The 18,010-nt window shown below is 57.5% G+C and overlaps 1 protein-coding gene across 1 annotated transcript in view; it reads left to right on the forward strand.

The window, feature by feature from the left end:
• The window catches only part of LOC140724371 (uncharacterized), a 167,817-nt gene that overhangs the window by 20,862 nt on the left and 128,945 nt on the right, over window positions 1-18,010 (forward strand). The window contains exons 4-5 of the mRNA XM_073038815.1: window positions 2,593-2,754; window positions 3,992-4,143. Of these exons, the coding sequence (XP_072894916.1) occupies window positions 2,593-2,754; window positions 3,992-4,143 (314 nt within the window). The remainder of the gene's footprint in view (window positions 1-2,592; window positions 2,755-3,991; window positions 4,144-18,010) is intronic.

Consider the following 18,010-nt stretch of genomic DNA (forward strand, 5'->3'; position numbering starts at 1 on the left):
GAGTTGGCGGACGATCTCACCCGGTCCCTCAGCGCCACCTCGTTGGTCAGGAAGGCACAGCAGCAGCGCGCAGACCTCGTGAGGAGACTGTGACGACCAGGCTCCCCATCCCCGTTCCCACCAGCATTTACCGGACTGTCCCGACCAGCTGGGTCGCCTCCTGGGACGGGAATCGCAAGGTGTCGACCGAGGATTGTGAGGGTCATTGCGGCCTCTCCCCCACCCACGAGTTGGTGTCTGCAAGCCGCCCAGCATCGTCGGTGACCCCTCCCATCCGTCCAGCAGTCTCTTCGACCCCCTGCCGTCAGGAGGGAGGTACCGTAGCATGAGGACAAGGACTGTTGGGACCATGGGGGAGTGGTTAACATGGTAGTGTAGTGTGACCCTGTTACAGTTCAGAGTTCAGAGTTCAATTCCAGCGTCATCTGTAAGGAGTCTCTGTCCGTCCTCCCCATGGAATGCATGGGTTTTGCCCGGGTTCTCCGGTCTCCTCCCACTGTCCACAGACGTACTGGGTGGGTTCATCGGTCATTGTAAATTGTCCCATGATGACGATGGGGTTAATTGGGGTTGTTGAGGGTTACTGGGGCTGTGTGGCTCAAAAGCCTGCTCCGCTCTGTATTGCTGAATGAGTAAAGGTTCCAGGACCAGAGGCCACAGCCTCACAGTAGCGGGAGGTCCCTTTGGAACGGAGCTGAGGGGGACTCCTGCAGCCAGAGGATGGTGAATCTGCAGAATTCGCTGCCACAGACGGCTGTGGAGGCCAGGTCACTCGGTGTGCTTCGTTTTAATTTAAATTTTCTTTTGCTCAGCATAACAGAACTTTCAATTTCCTGACACATTTACATTTATTCCCCTCACAGATATCAGCTATCCGAACATTTCCACCAAAATATAGACATCACCACAACATCTTATACAGAAGCCCTTGTTAGTATAGCAGACAGGTTTACATCGACATACTGCAGAAAAAGTTGCCATGTTTCGTGAAAACTATTTGTTCTTGGTTGTATCATACATGTCAAAAAGTCCGAAGGAGTGTATTCCATGATTAATTTACGCCAAGCAAAAACTCCAGGGGCCTTCCCAGATATCCAGCAAAGTAAAATGTTCTTCCTCGCACAAGAAGTCAGGATGTTAAAAGGTCTTTTCTGATGTGCATTAGTAATATGACTGCTGGGTGAGCCTAAGAGAAAAGACACTGGGTCCGGGTATACCTAAAGCAGAGGTTGAGTGGTTATTGATCAGCCAGGCCGTCAACGGTCACAGGGAGAAGGTAGGAGAGGGAAAATAAGTGGGCCACGATCAGGTGGTGGAGCAGACTCGATGGGCTGAATGGCTGATTCTGCTCCCGTCTCTCCTGCTCTGATTGGATCATGCGTAAAGAGCAAAGTGGAGGTCACGGGGTGTCTGCGCGGGGCAGGCCAACAGCGGTGAGGCATCCTCCTGTCAGAACTGGAGATCTCCAAGGAGGAGGCACGTCTTCAGCTGCCGAGGGAGGGAGGGAGGAGGCAGGTGGGCTGTGACTCCCTCACACCTCCTCCCGGTGTGGAGTTAGGGTCAGAGGAAGGGAGGGCACATAGTTTCCAAAAGGGCGGATGCATCCCCTCTGAGGCACCGCACATGGCGGGGTGGGGCGGGGGCTTACTGAGGGCCCCACAGCACCAGAATCCTGGCCCGGTGCTGATCTCCATGGGAAAACAGGCCCTTCGGCCCACGCGAGCAGCGTCAATCCCTTCCCTTCCTCTCTGTCGCTCCCACCCACTCGCTCACCTCCCTGCTCAGCCTGCTCCTCTCTCACCTAACCCCCTCGCTTATCTGCCCCCGGCAACCCCGCGGGTTCACTCCACCACCCCCTCTCGCTCAACTAGGACCCTGCTTGCCTTGCACCTCCCCCCCATGTTCACCTCCTCCCCCGCTGGCCTTCCCCCCCCCCCGAGCTTGCCCCACTCACCTTTTCCTTGCACTTCTGCCCACTTTCACAAATGCCCTCATCTCCCCCACTTGCTGCACTCCTCCCTTGTTGCAACCCTCACTGCATCCCACCGCAGGCCCACCCTCACTCACTCGTCACCCTGCATCTCCCTCCCCTCCCGCGTCTCCCCCACTTGTTTGCCCCTCCCTCTAACTCCCCTCCTCCCACTTGCACACCTCCACCCCGGTCACTCTTCAGCCCCTCGGTCCCCTCCCCTTCGCTCGGGCCCCCTCATTTGCCTCCCACCTTGCTCACCTCCTACCTCTCTTGCACCCCCAGCAGATGGCACCTCCCCCTCCCTCAATCGCTTCCTCTTCCCTCGTTGGTTTCACCTCCCCCTCACTAGTCTACCCCTCCCTTGATCGCTTCACCCTCCCTCCCTGGCCCTCCTTCGATCGTTCCATCATCTCCCCCTCCTCTCGCCCCCAGTCCCGGTCACCCCACTGCCTCTGCACTCACATCTGCCAGCGCCAGCGGCTTGCCGCCCCTCGAGACGGGGCACTGGGCCGTGCGGGTGCCCGGTGCCAGCCTGGAGCCCCTCACATGCCCGTCCCTCCCCGCTGTGTCTGCCCCCGGCCTCCCCCTCTCTCTCTCTCTCTCTCTCTGTGTCTTGGCAGGCTCCAGGCTGTACCACGAGGGAACGGGCCTGCTGGCACTGAGAAACGCCCTTCAGCAGAACAGCAGCAATCTGTGGGATTCGTACAGGCACCACCTGAGCCGGTGCTCAGATTACCAGGAGACGTTCACCCACTGGCTCACTGCCTTCTGCAGGCTGGCAAGTAAGTGGGCAGAGCCGCCTCGCTCAGACAATACGCGGACACGGGGGGGGGGGGGGGGGGGGGGGGCGCCAGGACCCCTCCCCCACACACACAGCTCCACAGACACTGGCTCTCAGCAGACCAACCCCTCTCCCTGGATCCAGACCCAGCCCTCCTCCCCGAGTCAGGCCAGGGGGAAGAGACCACCTCTCCCCAGACCAGCTGGGGCGGGAGAGACCCGGTACCCGCCCAAACCACTCCGCGGACCCCTCAAAGCGGGGTAGACCGCCACTCCTTCGTCAAACCCAATCCCCACAGGGAGAGGCATCCCCCCAGCCCCTCTACATCAGGACTCACCGAGTGGGGGGACAAGACTCCCCAGACGCAGAAAGATAGAGGCTGGAGGGGCGGGAGATCCCACCCCTCCTCCCAGACCCAGAGCTGGTAGGCCGAGGCCTTCTCTACTGCCATGATCTCAGGTTGGAGTAACACAGGTTGGCCTCCAATCCAGAGCCTACCCCACTGAGTTCTCCGACTTCCATCCCCCTCCCCTCCTTCCCCTTCTCTCCTTTTCCATTTCTCATTCTAGCTCCCCTCTCACCCCCTGTCCCTTCCCCTCACCTAACCCCTGGTGCCTCTCCTCCTCCCATTTCTCTCAGGGTCCACAGCCCTCTCCTCTCCTGTCAGATTCCTCACTTCATCCTGCCCTCCTCCACCTGATCTCACCTGCAAGCTTGGAATCCTTCCCCACCCGGCTTCTTATTCCTGCTTCCTTCCCCCTTCCTCTCCAGCCCTGGTGAAGGGTCTCGGCCCTTGTGGTCGACAGTTCCTTCCCCTGACCTGCTGAGTTCCTCCTGCACTTTGTGTGTGTTGCTCTGCATGTCTGGCTGCTGCCAGATCCCTTATCTTCAGAATGCGTACGGACTCCACACGGGATCAAACTCCGGACCCGCGGCTTCCCACTTGAAGCCGCAGACAGCTGGGGTGACATTCCACATGCTCTCCTTACCTTCCTCCCACCCCCTCCATTTGTGTGGATAATATTCCAGTAATATGTGAGTAATCTTGTGAGTATATTGTTAATTAAGAATTTATTGTCAATATGTAAAAGTACGTGAATGCCGTACGTTATGACATCACCGCGCCTCACTGAAAGCGAGCGGGTAGACCGACTCCGGAGCCTTCCTTTGAGGTAGTGTAAAGTTTTGGAGTGAGAAGACATGACACTGACCACACGCTCCCCACCCCCTTGTGCCAGACTGTACCAACCAGCTGTGCCACAGGCTCTGGAGCTACTTCGACGGCAGCTGCTACTACTTCTCCAGGGCAGTGAAGGACTGGGAGTCCGGCCGGCAGGACTGCATCACGCAGGGCGCCAAGCTGCTGGTGATCCGGAGCAAGCAGGAGCAGGTGCTGGCGACCGTCCCCCCCCCCACCCCCCAACACCGCCGGCCGGATGGGGTGTGGGGCCGCGGTCGGGGAGGGTTGGGGCTGGGGTGGCGGGAGATCTAAAGGGGGCAGGGGCCGCGTGGAGCAAAGTCCACTCACGCTGATGCAACAGGGTAGAGGCCGGAAGAGAAACTCGCTCACGGTGGTGTCCGAAGGGAAGCCAGTATAAACAGGACAGGGATTATAAATTATCCCAGTCAAGCCAAGTTCATTGTCACTTAACTACATTCATGTATATAACATATATAATGCATATAGAAATGAGAAATATAGAAATAGCGTCTCTCTGAACCAGGGCGTAAAGCATGTAAGACACGATAACATGAATGTATAGGATAGAATCAGCAGATGTACCACACACGGGTAACAAACTAACGTGCATTCCTGTTAAGTATTGAAAGCTGCGGAACAGAACATTGTTCTACAACTCAGCGCAGTACAGGCCCTTTGGCCCCTCCACGCTGTGCTAGCCAACTGCACACAATACGACAGGTTCGGCCTCACCAACATCTTGTAGAACCTCAGCATAGCATCTCAACGCCTGCAGTCAATACTTATAGTTACGAAGGCCAAGTTGCCAAAAGCTCGCTTTACAACCCTATCTACCTGTGGCACCACTTTCAAAGAGTTATGGATCTGTATTCCCAGATTCCTCTGTTCTACCGTACTGGGTGAGACCAAGGTAAACTGACTCGGCCAGTGTGTGGAAGACACCAACACTGGGGGCATAGTGGGCGTGAGGAAGGCTATCAATATCTGTAGCAGGATCTGGATGAGCTGGGGAAATGGCAGATGGAATTTAATGCAGACAAGCATGATCGCACTTTGGGAATGTAAAGCAGGTTCAGACTCACACAGGGAACGGTGCGGTAGAACAGAGGAATGTTACACTCCCTGTGTAAGTCTGAATCTTAAAAATTTTACCTTTCACATTTAACCCATCACCTAGCCTCACCCACCCTCAGTGTAAAGGTCTGCTTGCACAGAGAAGCTTCAGTTTCCAATAGTGGGACCTGTTGCCCGGGGAGGTCACATTGAGCCTCAGCTCAATGCTGGGCACTCCCCCGACACAGGGCAGCATCCAGTCCCTCCCAGAGGGGTGGGAAGGCAGGGCAGGGACAATCTATCACCTCTCCCCTCATTCTCCCACGCCCAAAGGAATAAAGTCCAAATGTGTTTAACCTTTCCCTGTCATCCAGGTCCTCAACTCCCGGCAAAACCCTTCCCAGCTTTCTTTCTCCGCTCTCTTCCAACCTTATTGACATCTTTCAGGTACTGCATCCCATCTTACAGAATTAGGCCTCACCAACCTGTCGTGCAACTTCAACGTAACATCCCATCTCCTGCGCTCAGTACTTTCATATATGAAGGCCAACATGCCAGAACTCAATCTGCCCGTGAGACCGTTGTCAAGGAATCTGCGTTCCCAGTCCCTTCATTCTAACACACGCCTCAGTGATCTCCTGTTCACTGGGTGCATCCCAGACCGGATTGGGATGCCGAAGTGCATCACCTGACAATATTCTACCGGAAAGTACACTGCCATTGTTCAACCCAACTCCCTGAGGCAGCAGATCATCACAGCGGCACCATCTGAGCAGCCATTTCTCTGCTACAGGTACGGCTCAGGCTCACCCCAGTGTCAGTCGTTGGCCGTCACTGCAAAGGAAATGCAGTCTACTAGAAAACAGGGATGTCTAGGCACTTTTCAGGAGAGGGTTGACACCACAGACAGAGCAGGACTTAGATCGAGTACAGGACAGAGGAGCGAGCTTCACACCAGGAGTGTGTGATGGGATGGTGCGGAGGGAGATTCACTCTGTGTCTGACCCCGGGAGTGTGTGATGGGACGGTGTGGAGGGAGATTCACTCTGAGTCTGACCCCGGGAGTGTGTGATGGGACGGTGTGGAGGGAGATTCACTCTGTGTCTGACCCCGGGAGTGTGTGATGAGACGGTGCGGAGGGAGATTCACTCTGTGTCTGACCCTGGGAGTGTGTGATGGGACGGTGTGGAGAGAGATTCACTCAGTGTCTGACCCTGGGAGTGTGTGATGGGACAGTGTGGAGGGAGATTCACTCTGTCTGACCCCGGGAGTGTGTGATGGGACGGGGCGGAGGGAGATTCACTCTGTGTCTGACTCCGGGAGTGTGTGATGGGACGGTGTGGAGGAAGATTCACTCTGTGTCTGACCCCGGGAGTGTGTGATGGGACGGTGTGGAGGGAGATTCACTCTGTGTCTGACCCCGGGAGTGTGTGATGGGACGGTGTGGAGGGGGCTTCACTCTGTGTCTGACCCCGGGAGTGTGTGATGGGACGGTGTGGAGGAAGTGTGTGATGGGACAGTGTGGAGGGGGCTTCACTCTGTGTCTGACCCTGGGAGTGTGTGATGGGACGGTGAGGAGGGAGATTCACTCCGTGTCTGACCCCGGGAGAGTGTGATGGGACGGTGTGGAGGGGGCTTCACTCTGTGTCTGACCCCGGGAGTGTGTGATGGGACGGTGTGGAGGGAGATTCACTCTGTGTCTGACCCCGGGAGTGTGTGATGGGACGGTGTGGAGGGAGATTCACTCTGTGTCTGACCCCGGGAGTGAGTGATGGGACGGTGTGGAGGGAGATTCACTCTGTGTCTGACCCCGGGAGTGTGTGATGGGACGGTGTGGAGGGAGATTCACTCTGTGTCTGACCCCGGGAGTGTGTGATGGGACGGTGTGGAGGGAGATTCACTCTGTGTCTGACCCCGGGAGTGTGTGATGGGACGGTGTGGAGGGAGATTCACTCTGTGTCTGAGCCCGGGAGTGTGTGATGGGACGGTGTGGAGGGAGATTCACTCTGTGTCTGACCCCGGGAGTGTGTGATGGGACGGTGTGGAGGGAGATTCACTCTGTGTCTGACCCCGGGAGTGTGTGATGGGACGGTGTGGAGGGAGATTCACTCTGTGTCTGACCCCGGGAGTGTGTGATGGGACGGTGTGGAGGGAGATTCACTCTGAGTCTGACCCCGGGAGTGTGTGATGGGACGGTGTGGAGGGAGATTCACTCTGTGTCTGACCCCGGGAGTGTGTGATGGGACGGTGTGGAGGGAGATTCACTCTGTGTCTGACCCCGGGAGTGTGTGATGGGACGGTGTGGAGGGAGATTCACTCTGAGTCTGACCCCGGGAGTGTGTGATGGGACGGTGTGGAGGGAGTTTCACTCTGTGTCTGACCCCGGGAGTGTGTGATGGGACGGTGTGGAGGGAGATTCACTCTGTGTCTGACCCCGGGAGTGTGTGATGGGACGGTGTGGAGGGAGATTCACTCTGAGTCTGACCCCGGGAGTGTGTGATGGGACGGTGTGGAGGGAGATTCACTCTGAATCTGACCCCGGGAGTGTGTGATGGGACGGTGTGGAGGGAGATTCTGAGTCTGACCCCGGGAGTGTGTGATGGGACGGTGTGGAGGGAGTGTGTGATGGGACGGTGTGGAGGGAGATTCACTCTGTGTCTGACCCTGGTAGTGTGTGATGGGACGGTGTGGAGGGAGATTCACTCTGTGTCTGACCCCGGGAGTGTGTGATGGGATGGTGTGGAGGGAGCTTCACTCTGTGTCTGAACCTGGGAGTGTGTGATGGGACGGTGTGGAGGGAGATTCACTCTGAGTCTGACCCCGGGAGTGTGTGATGGGACGGTGTGGAGGGAGATTCACTCTGTGTCTGACCCCGGGAGTGTGTGATGGGACGGTGTGGAGGGAGATTCACTCTGTGTCTGACCCCGGGAGTGTGTGATGGGACGTTGTGGAGGGAGATTCACTCTGTGTCTGACCCTGGGAGTGTGTGATGGGACGGTGTGGAGGGAGATTCAATCTGTGTCTGACCCCGGGAGTGTGTGATGGGACAGTGTGGAGGGAGATTCACTCTGTGTCTGACCCCGGGAGTGTGTGATGGGACGGTGTGGAGGGAGTTTCACTCTGTGTCTGACCCCGGGAGTGTGTGATGGGACGGTGAGGAGGGAGATTCACTCTGTGTCTGACCCCGGGAGTGTGTGATGGGACGGTGTGGAGGGAGCTTCACTCTGTGTCTGAACCTGGGAGTGTGTGATGGGACGGTGTGGAGGGAGATTCACTCTGTGTCTGACCCCGGGAGGGTGTGATGGGACGGTGTGGAGGGAGATTCACTCTGTGTCTGGCCCCGGGAGTGTGTGATGGGACGGTGTGGAGGGAGATTCACTCTGAGTCTGACCCCGGGAGTGTGTGATCGGACGGTGTGGAGGGAGATTCACTCTGAATCTGACCACGGGAGTGTGTGATGGGACGGTGTGGAGGGAGATTCTGAGTCTGACCCCGGGAGTGTGTGATGGGACGGTGTGGAGGGAGATTCACTCTGTGTCTGACCCTGGTAGTGTGTGATGGGACGGTGTGGAGGGAGATTCACTCTGTGTCTGACCCCGGGAGTGTGTGATGGGATGGTGTGGAGGGAGCTTCACTCTGTGTCTGAACCTGGGAGTGTGTGATGGGACGTTGTGGAGGGAGATTCACTCTGTGTCTGACCCCGGGAGTGTGTGATGGGACGGTGTGGAGGGAGATTCACTCCGTGTCTGACCTCGGGAGTGTGTGATGGGACGGTGTGGAGGGAGATTCACTCCGTGTCTGACCCCGGGAGTGTGTGATGGGACGGCGTGGAGGGAGATTCACTCTGTGTCTGACCCCGGGAGTGTGTGATGGGACGGTGAGGAGGGAGATTCACTCTGTGTCTGACCCCGGGAGTGTGTAATGGGACGGTGTGGAGGGAGATTCACTCTGAGTCTGACCCCGGGAGTGTGTGATGGGACGGTGTGGAGGGAGATTCACTCTAAGTCTGACCCCGGGAGTGTGTGATGGGACGGTATGGAGGGAGATTCACTCTGAATCTGACCCCGGGAGTGTGTGATGGGACGGTGTGGAGGGAGATTCTGAGTCTGACCCCGGGAGTGTGTGATGGGACGGTGTGGAGGGAGTGTGTGATGGGACGGTGTGGAGGGAGATTCACTCTGTGTCTGACCCTGGTAGTGTGTGATGGGACGGTGTGGAGGGAGATTCACTCTGTGTCTGACCCCGGGAGTGTGTGATGGGACGGTGTGGAGGGAGATTCACTCCGTGTCTGATCCCGGGAGTGTGTGATGGGACGGTGTGGAGGGAGTTTCACTCTGTGTCTGACTCCGGGAGTGTGTGATGGGATGGTGTGGAGGGAGATTCACTCTGTGTCTGACCCCGGGAGTGTGTGATGAGATGGTGTGGAGGGAGATTCACTCTGTGTCTGACCTCGGGAGTGTGTGATGGGATGGTGTGGAGGGAGATTCACTCTGTGTCTGACCTCGGGAGTGTGTGATGGGATGGTGTGGAGGGAGTGTGTGATGGGACGGTGTGGAGGGAGATTCACTCCGTGTCTGACACCGGGAGTGTGTGATGGGACGGTGTGGAGGGAGATTCACTCTGAGTCTGACCCTGGGAGTGTGTGATGGGACGGTGTGGAGAGAGATTCACTCAGTGTCTGACCCTGGGAGTGTGTGATGGGACAGTGTGCAGGGAGATTCACTCTGTGTCTGACCCCGGGAGTGTGTGATGGGACGGGGCGGAGCGAGATTCACTCTGTGTCTGACTCCGGGAGTGTGTGATGGGACGGTGTGGAGGAAGATTCACTCTGTGTCTGACCCCGGGAGTGTGTGATGGGACGGTGTGGAGGGAGATTCACTCTGTGTCTGACCCCGGGAGTGTGTGATGGGACGGTGTGGAGGGGGCTTCACTCTGTGTCTGACCCCGGGAGTGTGTGATGGGACGGTGTGGAGGGAGTTTCACTCTGTGTCTGACCCCGGGAGTGTGTGATGGGACGGTGAGGAGGGAGATTCACTCTGTGTCTGACCCCGGGAGTGTGTGATGGGACGGTGTGGAGGGAGCTTCACTCTGTGTCTGAACCTGGGAGTGTGTGATGGGACGGTGTGGAGGGAGATTCACTCTGTGTCTGACCCCGGGAGTGTGTGATGGGACGGTGTGGAGGGAGATTCACTCTGTGTCTGACCCCGGGAGTGTGTGATGGGACGGTGTGGAGGGAGATTCACTCTGAGTCTGACCCCGGGAGTGTGTGATGGGACGGTGTGGAGGGAGATTCACTCTGAATCTGACCCCGGGAGTGTGTGATGGGACGGTGTGGAGGGAGATTCTGAGTCTGACCCCGGGAGTGTGTGATGGGACGGTGTGGAGGGAGTGTGTGATTTGACGGTGTGGAGGGAGATTCACTCTGTGTCTGACCCTGGTAGTGTGTGATGGGACGGTGTGGAGGGAGATTCACTCTGTGTCTGACCCCGGGAGTGTGTGATGGGATGGTGTGGAGGGAGCTTCACTCTGTGTCTGAACCTGGGAGTGTGTGATGGGACGGTGTGGAGGGAGATTCACTCTGAGTCTGACCCCGGGAGTGTGTGATGGGACGGTGTGGAGGGAGATTCACTCTGTGTCTGACCCCGGGAGTGTGTGATGGGACGGTGTGGAGGGAGATTCACTCTGTGTCTGACCCCGGGAGTGTGTGATGGGACGGTGTGGAGGGAGATTCACTCTGTGTCTGACCCCGGGAGTGTGTGATGGGACGGTGTGGAGGGAGATTCACTCTGTGTCTGACCCCGGGAGTGTGTGATGGGACAGTGTGGAGGGAGATTCACTCTGTGTCTGACCCCGGGAGTGTGTGATGGGACGGTGTGGAGGGAGTTTCACTCTGTGTCTGACCCCGGGAGTGTGTGATGGGACGGTGAGGAGGGAGATTCACTCTGTGTCTGACCCCGGGAGTGTGTGATGGGACGGTGTGGAGGGAGATTCACTCTGTGTCTGAACCTGGGAGTGTGTGATGGGACGGTGTGGAGGGAGATTCACTCTGTGTCTGACCCCGGGAGTGTGTGATGGGACGGTGTGGAGGGAGATTCACTCTGTGTCTGGCCCCGGGAGTGTGTGATGGGACGGTGTGGAGGGAGATTCACTCTGAGTCTGACCCCGGGAGTGTGTGATGGGACGGTGTGGAGGGAGATTCACTCTGAATCTGACCACGGGAGTGTGTGATGGGACGGTGTGGAGGGAGATTCTGAGTCTGACCCCGGGAGTGTGTGATGGGACGGTGTGGAGGGAGATTCACTCTGTGACTGACCCTGGTAGTGTGTGATGGGACGGTGTGGAGGGAGATTCACTCTGTGTCTGACCCCGGGAGTGTGTGATGGGATGGTGTGGAGGGAGCTTCACTCTGTGTCTGAACCTGGGAGTGTGTGATGGGACGTTGTGGAGGGAGATTCACTCTGTGTCTGACCCCGGGAGTGTGTGATGGGACGGTGTTGAGGGAGTTTCACTCCGTGTCTGACCTCGGGAGTGTGTGATGGGACGGTGTGGAGGGAGATTCACTCCGTGTCTGACCCCGGGAGTGTGTGATGGGACGGCGTGGAGGGAGATTCACTCTGTGTCTGACCCCGGGAGTGTGTGATGGGACGGTGAGGAGGGAGATTCACTCTGTGTCTGACCCCGGGAGTGTGTAATGGGACGGTGTGGAGGGAGATTCACTCTGAGTCTGACCCCGGGAGTGTGTGATGGGACGGTGTGGAGGGAGATTCACTCTAAGTCTGACCCCGGGAGTGTGTGATGGGACGGTGTAGAGGGAGATTCACTCTGAATCTGACCCCGGGAGTGTGTGATGGGACGGTGTGGAGGGAGATTCTGAGTCTGACCCCGGGAGTGTGTGATGGGACGGTGTGGAGGGAGTGTGTGATGGGACGGTGTGGAGGGAGATTCACTCTCTGTCTGACCCTGGTAGTGTGTGATGGGACGGTGTGGAGGGAGATTCACTCTGTGTCTGACCCCGGGAGTGTGTGATGGGACGGTGTGGAGGGAGATTCACTCCGTGTCTTATCCCGGGAGTGTGTGATGGGACGGTGTGGAGGGAGTTTCTCTCTGTGTCTGACCCCGGGAGTGTGTGATGGGATGGTGTGGAGGGAGATTCACTCTGTGTCTGACCCCGGGAGTGTGTGATGAGATGGTGTGGAGGGAGATTCACTCTGTGTCTGACCTCGGGAGTGTGTGATGGGATGGTGTGGAGGGAGATTCACTCTGTGTCTGACCTCGGGAGTGTGTGATGGGATGTTGTGGAGGGAGTGTTTGATGGGACGGTGTGGAGGGAGATTCACTCCGTGTCTGACCCTGGTAGTGTGTGATGGGACGGTGTTGAGGGAGATTCACTCTGAGTCTGACCCTGGGAGTGTGTGATGGGACGGTGTGGAGAGAGATTCACTCAGTGTCTGACCCTGGGAGTGTGTGATGGGACAGTGTGCAGGGAGATTCACTCTGTGTCTGACCCCGGGAGTGTGTGATGGGACGGGGCGGAGCGAGATTCACTCTGTGTCTGACTCCGGGAGTGTGTGATGGGACGGTGTGGAGGAAGATTCACTCTGTGTCTGACCCCGGGAGTGTGTGATGGGACGGTGTGGAGGGAGATTCACTCTGTGTCTGACCCCGAGAGTGTGTGATGGGACGGTGTGGAGGGAGATTCACTCTGTGTCTGACCCCGGGAGTGTGTGATGGGACGGTGTGGAGGGAGATTCACTCTGTGTCTGACCTCGGGAGTGTGTGATGGGACAGTGTGGAGGGAGATTCACTCTGTGTCTGACCCCGGGAGTGTGTGATGGGACGGTGTGGAGGGAGATTCACTCTGTGTCTGACCCCGGGAGTGTGTGATGGGACGGTGTGGAGGGGGCTTCACTCTGTGTCTGACCCCGGGAGTGTGTGATGGGACAGTGTGGAGGGAGTTTCACTCTGTGTCTGACCCCAGGAGTGTGTGATGGGACGGTGAGGAGGGAGATTCACTCCGTGTCTGATCCCGGGAGTGTGTGATGGGACGGTGTGGAGGGAGTTTCACTCTGTGTCTGACCCCGGGAGTGTGTGATGGGATGGTGTGGAGGGAGATTCACTCTGTGTCTGACCCCGGGAGTGTGTGATGAGATGGTGTGGAGGGAGATTCACTCTGTGTCTGACCTCGGGAGTGTGTGATGGGATGGTGTGGAGGGAGATTCACTCTGTGTCTGACCCCGGGAGTGTGTGATGGGACGGTGTGGAGGGAGATTCACTCTGTGTCTGAACCCGGGAGTGTGTGATGGGACGGTGTGGAGGGAGATTCACTCTGAGTCTGACCCCGGGAGTGTGTGATGGGACGGTGTGGAGGGAGATTCACTCTGTGTCTGACCCTGGTAGTGTGTGATGGGACGGTGTGGAGGGAGATTCATTCTGTGTCTGACCCCGGGAGTGTGTGATGGGATGGTGTGGAGGGAGCTTCACTCTGTGTCTGAACCTGGGAGTGTGTGATGGGACGGTGTGGAGGGAGATTCACTCTGTGTCTGAACCCGGGAGTGTGTGATGGGACGGTGTGGAGGGAGATTCACTCTGTGTCTGAACCTGGGAGTGTGTGATGGGACGGTGTGGAGGGAGATTCACTCTGTGTCTGAACCCGGGAGTGTGTGATGGGACGGTGTGGAGGGAGATTCACTCTGAGTCTGACCCCGGGAGTGTGTGATGGGACGGTGTGGAGGGAGATTCACTCTGTGTCTGACCCTGGTAGTGTGTGATGGGACGGTGTGGAGGGAGATTCACTCTGTGTCTGACCCCGGGAGTGTGTGATGGGATGGTGTGGAGGGAGCTTCACTCTGTGTCTGAACCTGGGAGTGTGTGATGGGACGTTGTGGAGGGAGATTCACTCTGTGTCTGACCCCGGGAGTGTGTGATGAGATGGTGTGGAGGGAGATTCACTCTGTGTCTGACCTCGGGAGTGTGTGATGGGATGGTGTGGAGGGAGATTCACTCTGTGTCTGACCCCGGGAGTGTGTGATGGGACGGTGTGGAGGGAGATTCACTCTGTGTCTGAACCCGGGAGTGTGTGATGGGACGGTGTGGAGGGAGATTCACTCTGAGTCTGACACCGGGAGTGTGTGATGGGACGGTGTGGAGGGAGATTCACTCTGTGTCTGACCCTGGTAGTGTGTGATGGGACGGTGTGGAGGGAGATTCACTCTGTTACTGACCCCGGGAGTGTGTGATGGGATGGTGTGGAGGGAGCTTCACTCTGTGTCTGAACCTGGGAGTGTGTGATGGGACGGTGTGGAGGGAGATTCACTCTGTGTCTGAACCCGGGAGTGTGTGATGGGACGGTGTGGAGGGAGATTCACTCTGAGTCTGACCCCGGGAGTGTGTGATGGGACGGTGTGTAGGGAGATTCACTCTGTGTCTGACCCTGGTAGTGTGTGATGGGACGGTGTGGAGGGAGATTCACTCTGTGTCTGACCCCGGGAGAGTGTGATGGGATGGTGTGGAGGGAGCTTCACTCTGTGTCTGAACCTGGGAGTGTGTGATGGGACGTTGTGGAGGGAGATTCACTCTGTGTCTGACACCGGGAGTGTGTGATGGGACGGTATGGAGGGAGATTCACTCCGTGTCTGACCTCGGGAGTGTGTGATGGGACGGTGTGGAGGGAGATTCACTCTGAGTCTGACCCCGGGAGTGTGTGATGGGACGGTGTGGAGGGAGATTCACTCTGAATCTGACCCCGGGAGTGTGTGATGGGACGGTGTGGAGGGAGATTCACTCTGTGTCTGAACCCGGGAGTGTGTGATGGGACGGTGTGGAGGGAGATTCACTCTGAGTCTGACCCCGGGAGTGTGTGATGGGACGGTGTGGAGGGAGATTCACTCTGTGTCTGACCCTGGTAGTGTGTGATGGGACGGTGTGGAGGGAGTGTGTGATGGGACGGTGTGGAGGAAGATTCACTCTGTGTCTGACCCCGGGAGTGTGTGATGGGACGGTGTGGAGGGAGATTCACTCTGTGTCTGACCCCGAGAGTGTGTGATGGGACGGTGTGGAGGGAGATTCACTCTGTGTCTGACCCCGGGAGTGTGTGATGGGACGGTGTGGAGGGAGATTCACTCTGTGTCTGACCTCGGGAGTGTGTGATGGGACAGTGTGGAGGGAGATTCACTCTGTGTCTGACCCCGGGAGTGTGTGATGGGACGGTGTGGAGGGAGATTCACTCTGTGTCTGACCCCGGGAGTGTGTGATGGGACGGTGTGGAGGGGGCTTCACTCTGTGTCTGACCCCGGGAGTGTGTGATGGGACAGTGTGGAGGGAGTTTCACTCTGTGTCTGACCCCAGGAGTGTGTAATGGGACGGTGAGGAGGGAGATTCACTCCGTGTCTGATCCCGGGAGTGTGTGATGGGACGGTGTGGAGGGAGTTTCACTCTGTGTCTGACCCCGGGAGTGTGTGATGGGATGGTGTGGAGGGAGATTCACTCTGTGTCTGACCCTGGTAGTGTGTGATGGGACGGTGTGGAGGGAGTGTGTGATGGGACGGTGTGGAGGGAGATTCACTCTCTGTCTGACCCTGGTAGTGTGTGATGGGACGGTGTGGAGGGAGATTCACTCTGTGTCTGACCCCGGGAGTGTGTGATGGGACGGTGTGGAGGGAGATTCACTCCGTGTCTTATCCCGGGAGTGTGTGATGGGACGGTGTGGAGGGAGTTTCTCTCTGTGTCTGACCCCGGGAGTGTGTGATGGGATGGTGTGGAGGGAGATTCACTCTGTGTCTGACCCCGGGAGTGTGTGATGAGATGGTGTGGAGGGAGATTCACTCTGTGTCTGACCTCGGGAGTGTGTGATGGGATGGTGTGGAGGGAGATTCACTCTGTGTCTGACCTCGGGAGTGTGTGATGGGATGTTGTGGAGGGAGTGTTTGATGGGACGGTGTGGAGGGAGATTCACTCCGTGTCTGACCCTGGTAGTGTGTGATGGGACGGTGTTGAGGGAGATTCACTCTGAGTCTGACCCTGGGAGTGTGTGATGGGACGGTGTGGAGAGAGATTCACTCAGTGTCTGACCCTGGGAGTGTGTGATGGGACAGTGTGCAGGGAGATTCACTCTGTGTCTGACCCCGGGAGTGTGTGATGGGACGGGGCGGAGCGAGATTCACTCTGTGTCTGACTCCGGGAGTGTGTGATGGGACGGTGTGGAGGAAGATTCACTCTGTGTCTGACCCCGGGAGTGTGTGATGGGACGGTGTGGAGGGAGATTCACTCTGTGTCTGACCCCGAGAGTGTGTGATGGGACGGTGTGGAGGGAGATTCACTCTGTGTCTGACCCCGGGAGTGTGTGATGGGACGGTGTGGAGGGAGATTCACTCTGTGTCTGACCTCGGGAGTGTGTGATGGGACAGTGTGGAGGGAGATTCACTCTGTGTCTGACCCCGGGAGTGTGTGATGGGACGGTGTGGAGGGAGATTCACTCTGTGTCTGACCCCGGGAGTGTGTGATGGGACGGTGTGGAGGGGGCTTCACTCTGTGTCTGACCCCGGGAGTGTGTGATGGGACAGTGTGGAGGGAGTTTCACTCTGTGTCTGACCCCAGGAGTGTGTGATGGGACGGTGAGGAGGGAGATTCACTCCGTGTCTGATCCCGGGAGTGTGTGATGGGACGGTGTGGAGGGAGTTTCACTCTGTGTCTGACCCCGGGAGTGTGTGATGGGATGGTGTGGAGGGAGATTCACTCTGTGTCTGACCCCGGGAGTGTGTGATGAGATGGTGTGGAGGGAGATTCACTCTGTGTCTGACCTCGGGAGTGTGTGATGGGATGGTGTGGAGGGAGATTCACTCTGTGTCTGACCCCGGGAGTGTGTGATGGGACGGTGTGGAGGGAGATTCACTCTGTGTCTGAACCCGGGAGTGTGTGATGGGACGGTGTGGAGGGAGATTCACTCTGAGTCTGACCCCGGGAGTGTGTGATGGGACGGTGTGGAGGGAGATTCACTCTGTGTCTGACCCTGGTAGTGTGTGATGGGACGGTGTGGAGGGAGATTCATTCTGTGTCTGACCCCGGGAGTGTGTGATGGGATGGTGTGGAGGGAGCTTCACTCTGTGTCTGAACCTGGGAGTGTGTGATGGGACGGTGTGGAGGGAGATTCACTCTGTGTCTGAACCCGGGAGTGTGTGATGGGACGGTGTGGAGGGAGATTCACTCTGTGTCTGAACCTGGGAGTGTGTGATGGGACGGTGTGGAGGGAGATTCACTCTGTGTCTGAACCCGGGAGTGTGTGATGGGACGGTGTGGAGGGAGATTCACTCTGAGTCTGACCCCGGGAGTGTGTGATGGGACGGTGTGGAGGGAGATTCACTCTGTGTCTGACCCTGGTAGTGTGTGATGGGACGGTGTGGAGGGAGATTCACTCTGTGTCTGACCCCGGGAGTGTGTGATGGGATGGTGTGGAGGGAGCTTCACTCTGTGTCTGAACCTGGGAGTGTGTGATGGGACGTTGTGGAGGGAGATTCACTCTGTGTCTGACCCCGGGAGTGTGTGATGAGATGGTGTGGAGGGAGATTCACTCTGTGTCTGACCTCGGGAGTGTGTGATGGGATGGTGTGGAGGGAGATTCACTCTGTGTCTGACCCCGGGAGTGTGTGATGGGACGGTGTGGAGGGAGATTCACTCTGTGTCTGAACCCGGGAGTGTGTGATGGGACGGTGTGGAGGGAGATTCACTCTGAGTCTGACACCGGGAGTGTGTGATGGGACGGTGTGGAGGGAGATTCACTCTGTGTCTGACCCTGGTAGTGTGTGATGGGACGGTGTGGAGGGAGATTCACTCTGTTACTGACCCCGGGAGTGTGTGATGGGATGGTGTGGAGGGAGCTTCACTCTGTGTCTGAACCTGGGAGTGTGTGATGGGACGGTGTGGAGGGAGATTCACTCTGTGTCTGAACCCGGGAGTGTGTGATGGGACGGTGTGGAGGGAGATTCACTCTGAGTCTGACCCCGGGAGTGTG

This window comes from Hemitrygon akajei, unplaced genomic scaffold, assembly GCF_048418815.1.
Source record: "Hemitrygon akajei unplaced genomic scaffold, sHemAka1.3 Scf000198, whole genome shotgun sequence".
In the NCBI taxonomy this organism is placed as follows: domain Eukaryota; kingdom Metazoa; phylum Chordata; class Chondrichthyes; order Myliobatiformes; family Dasyatidae; genus Hemitrygon; species Hemitrygon akajei.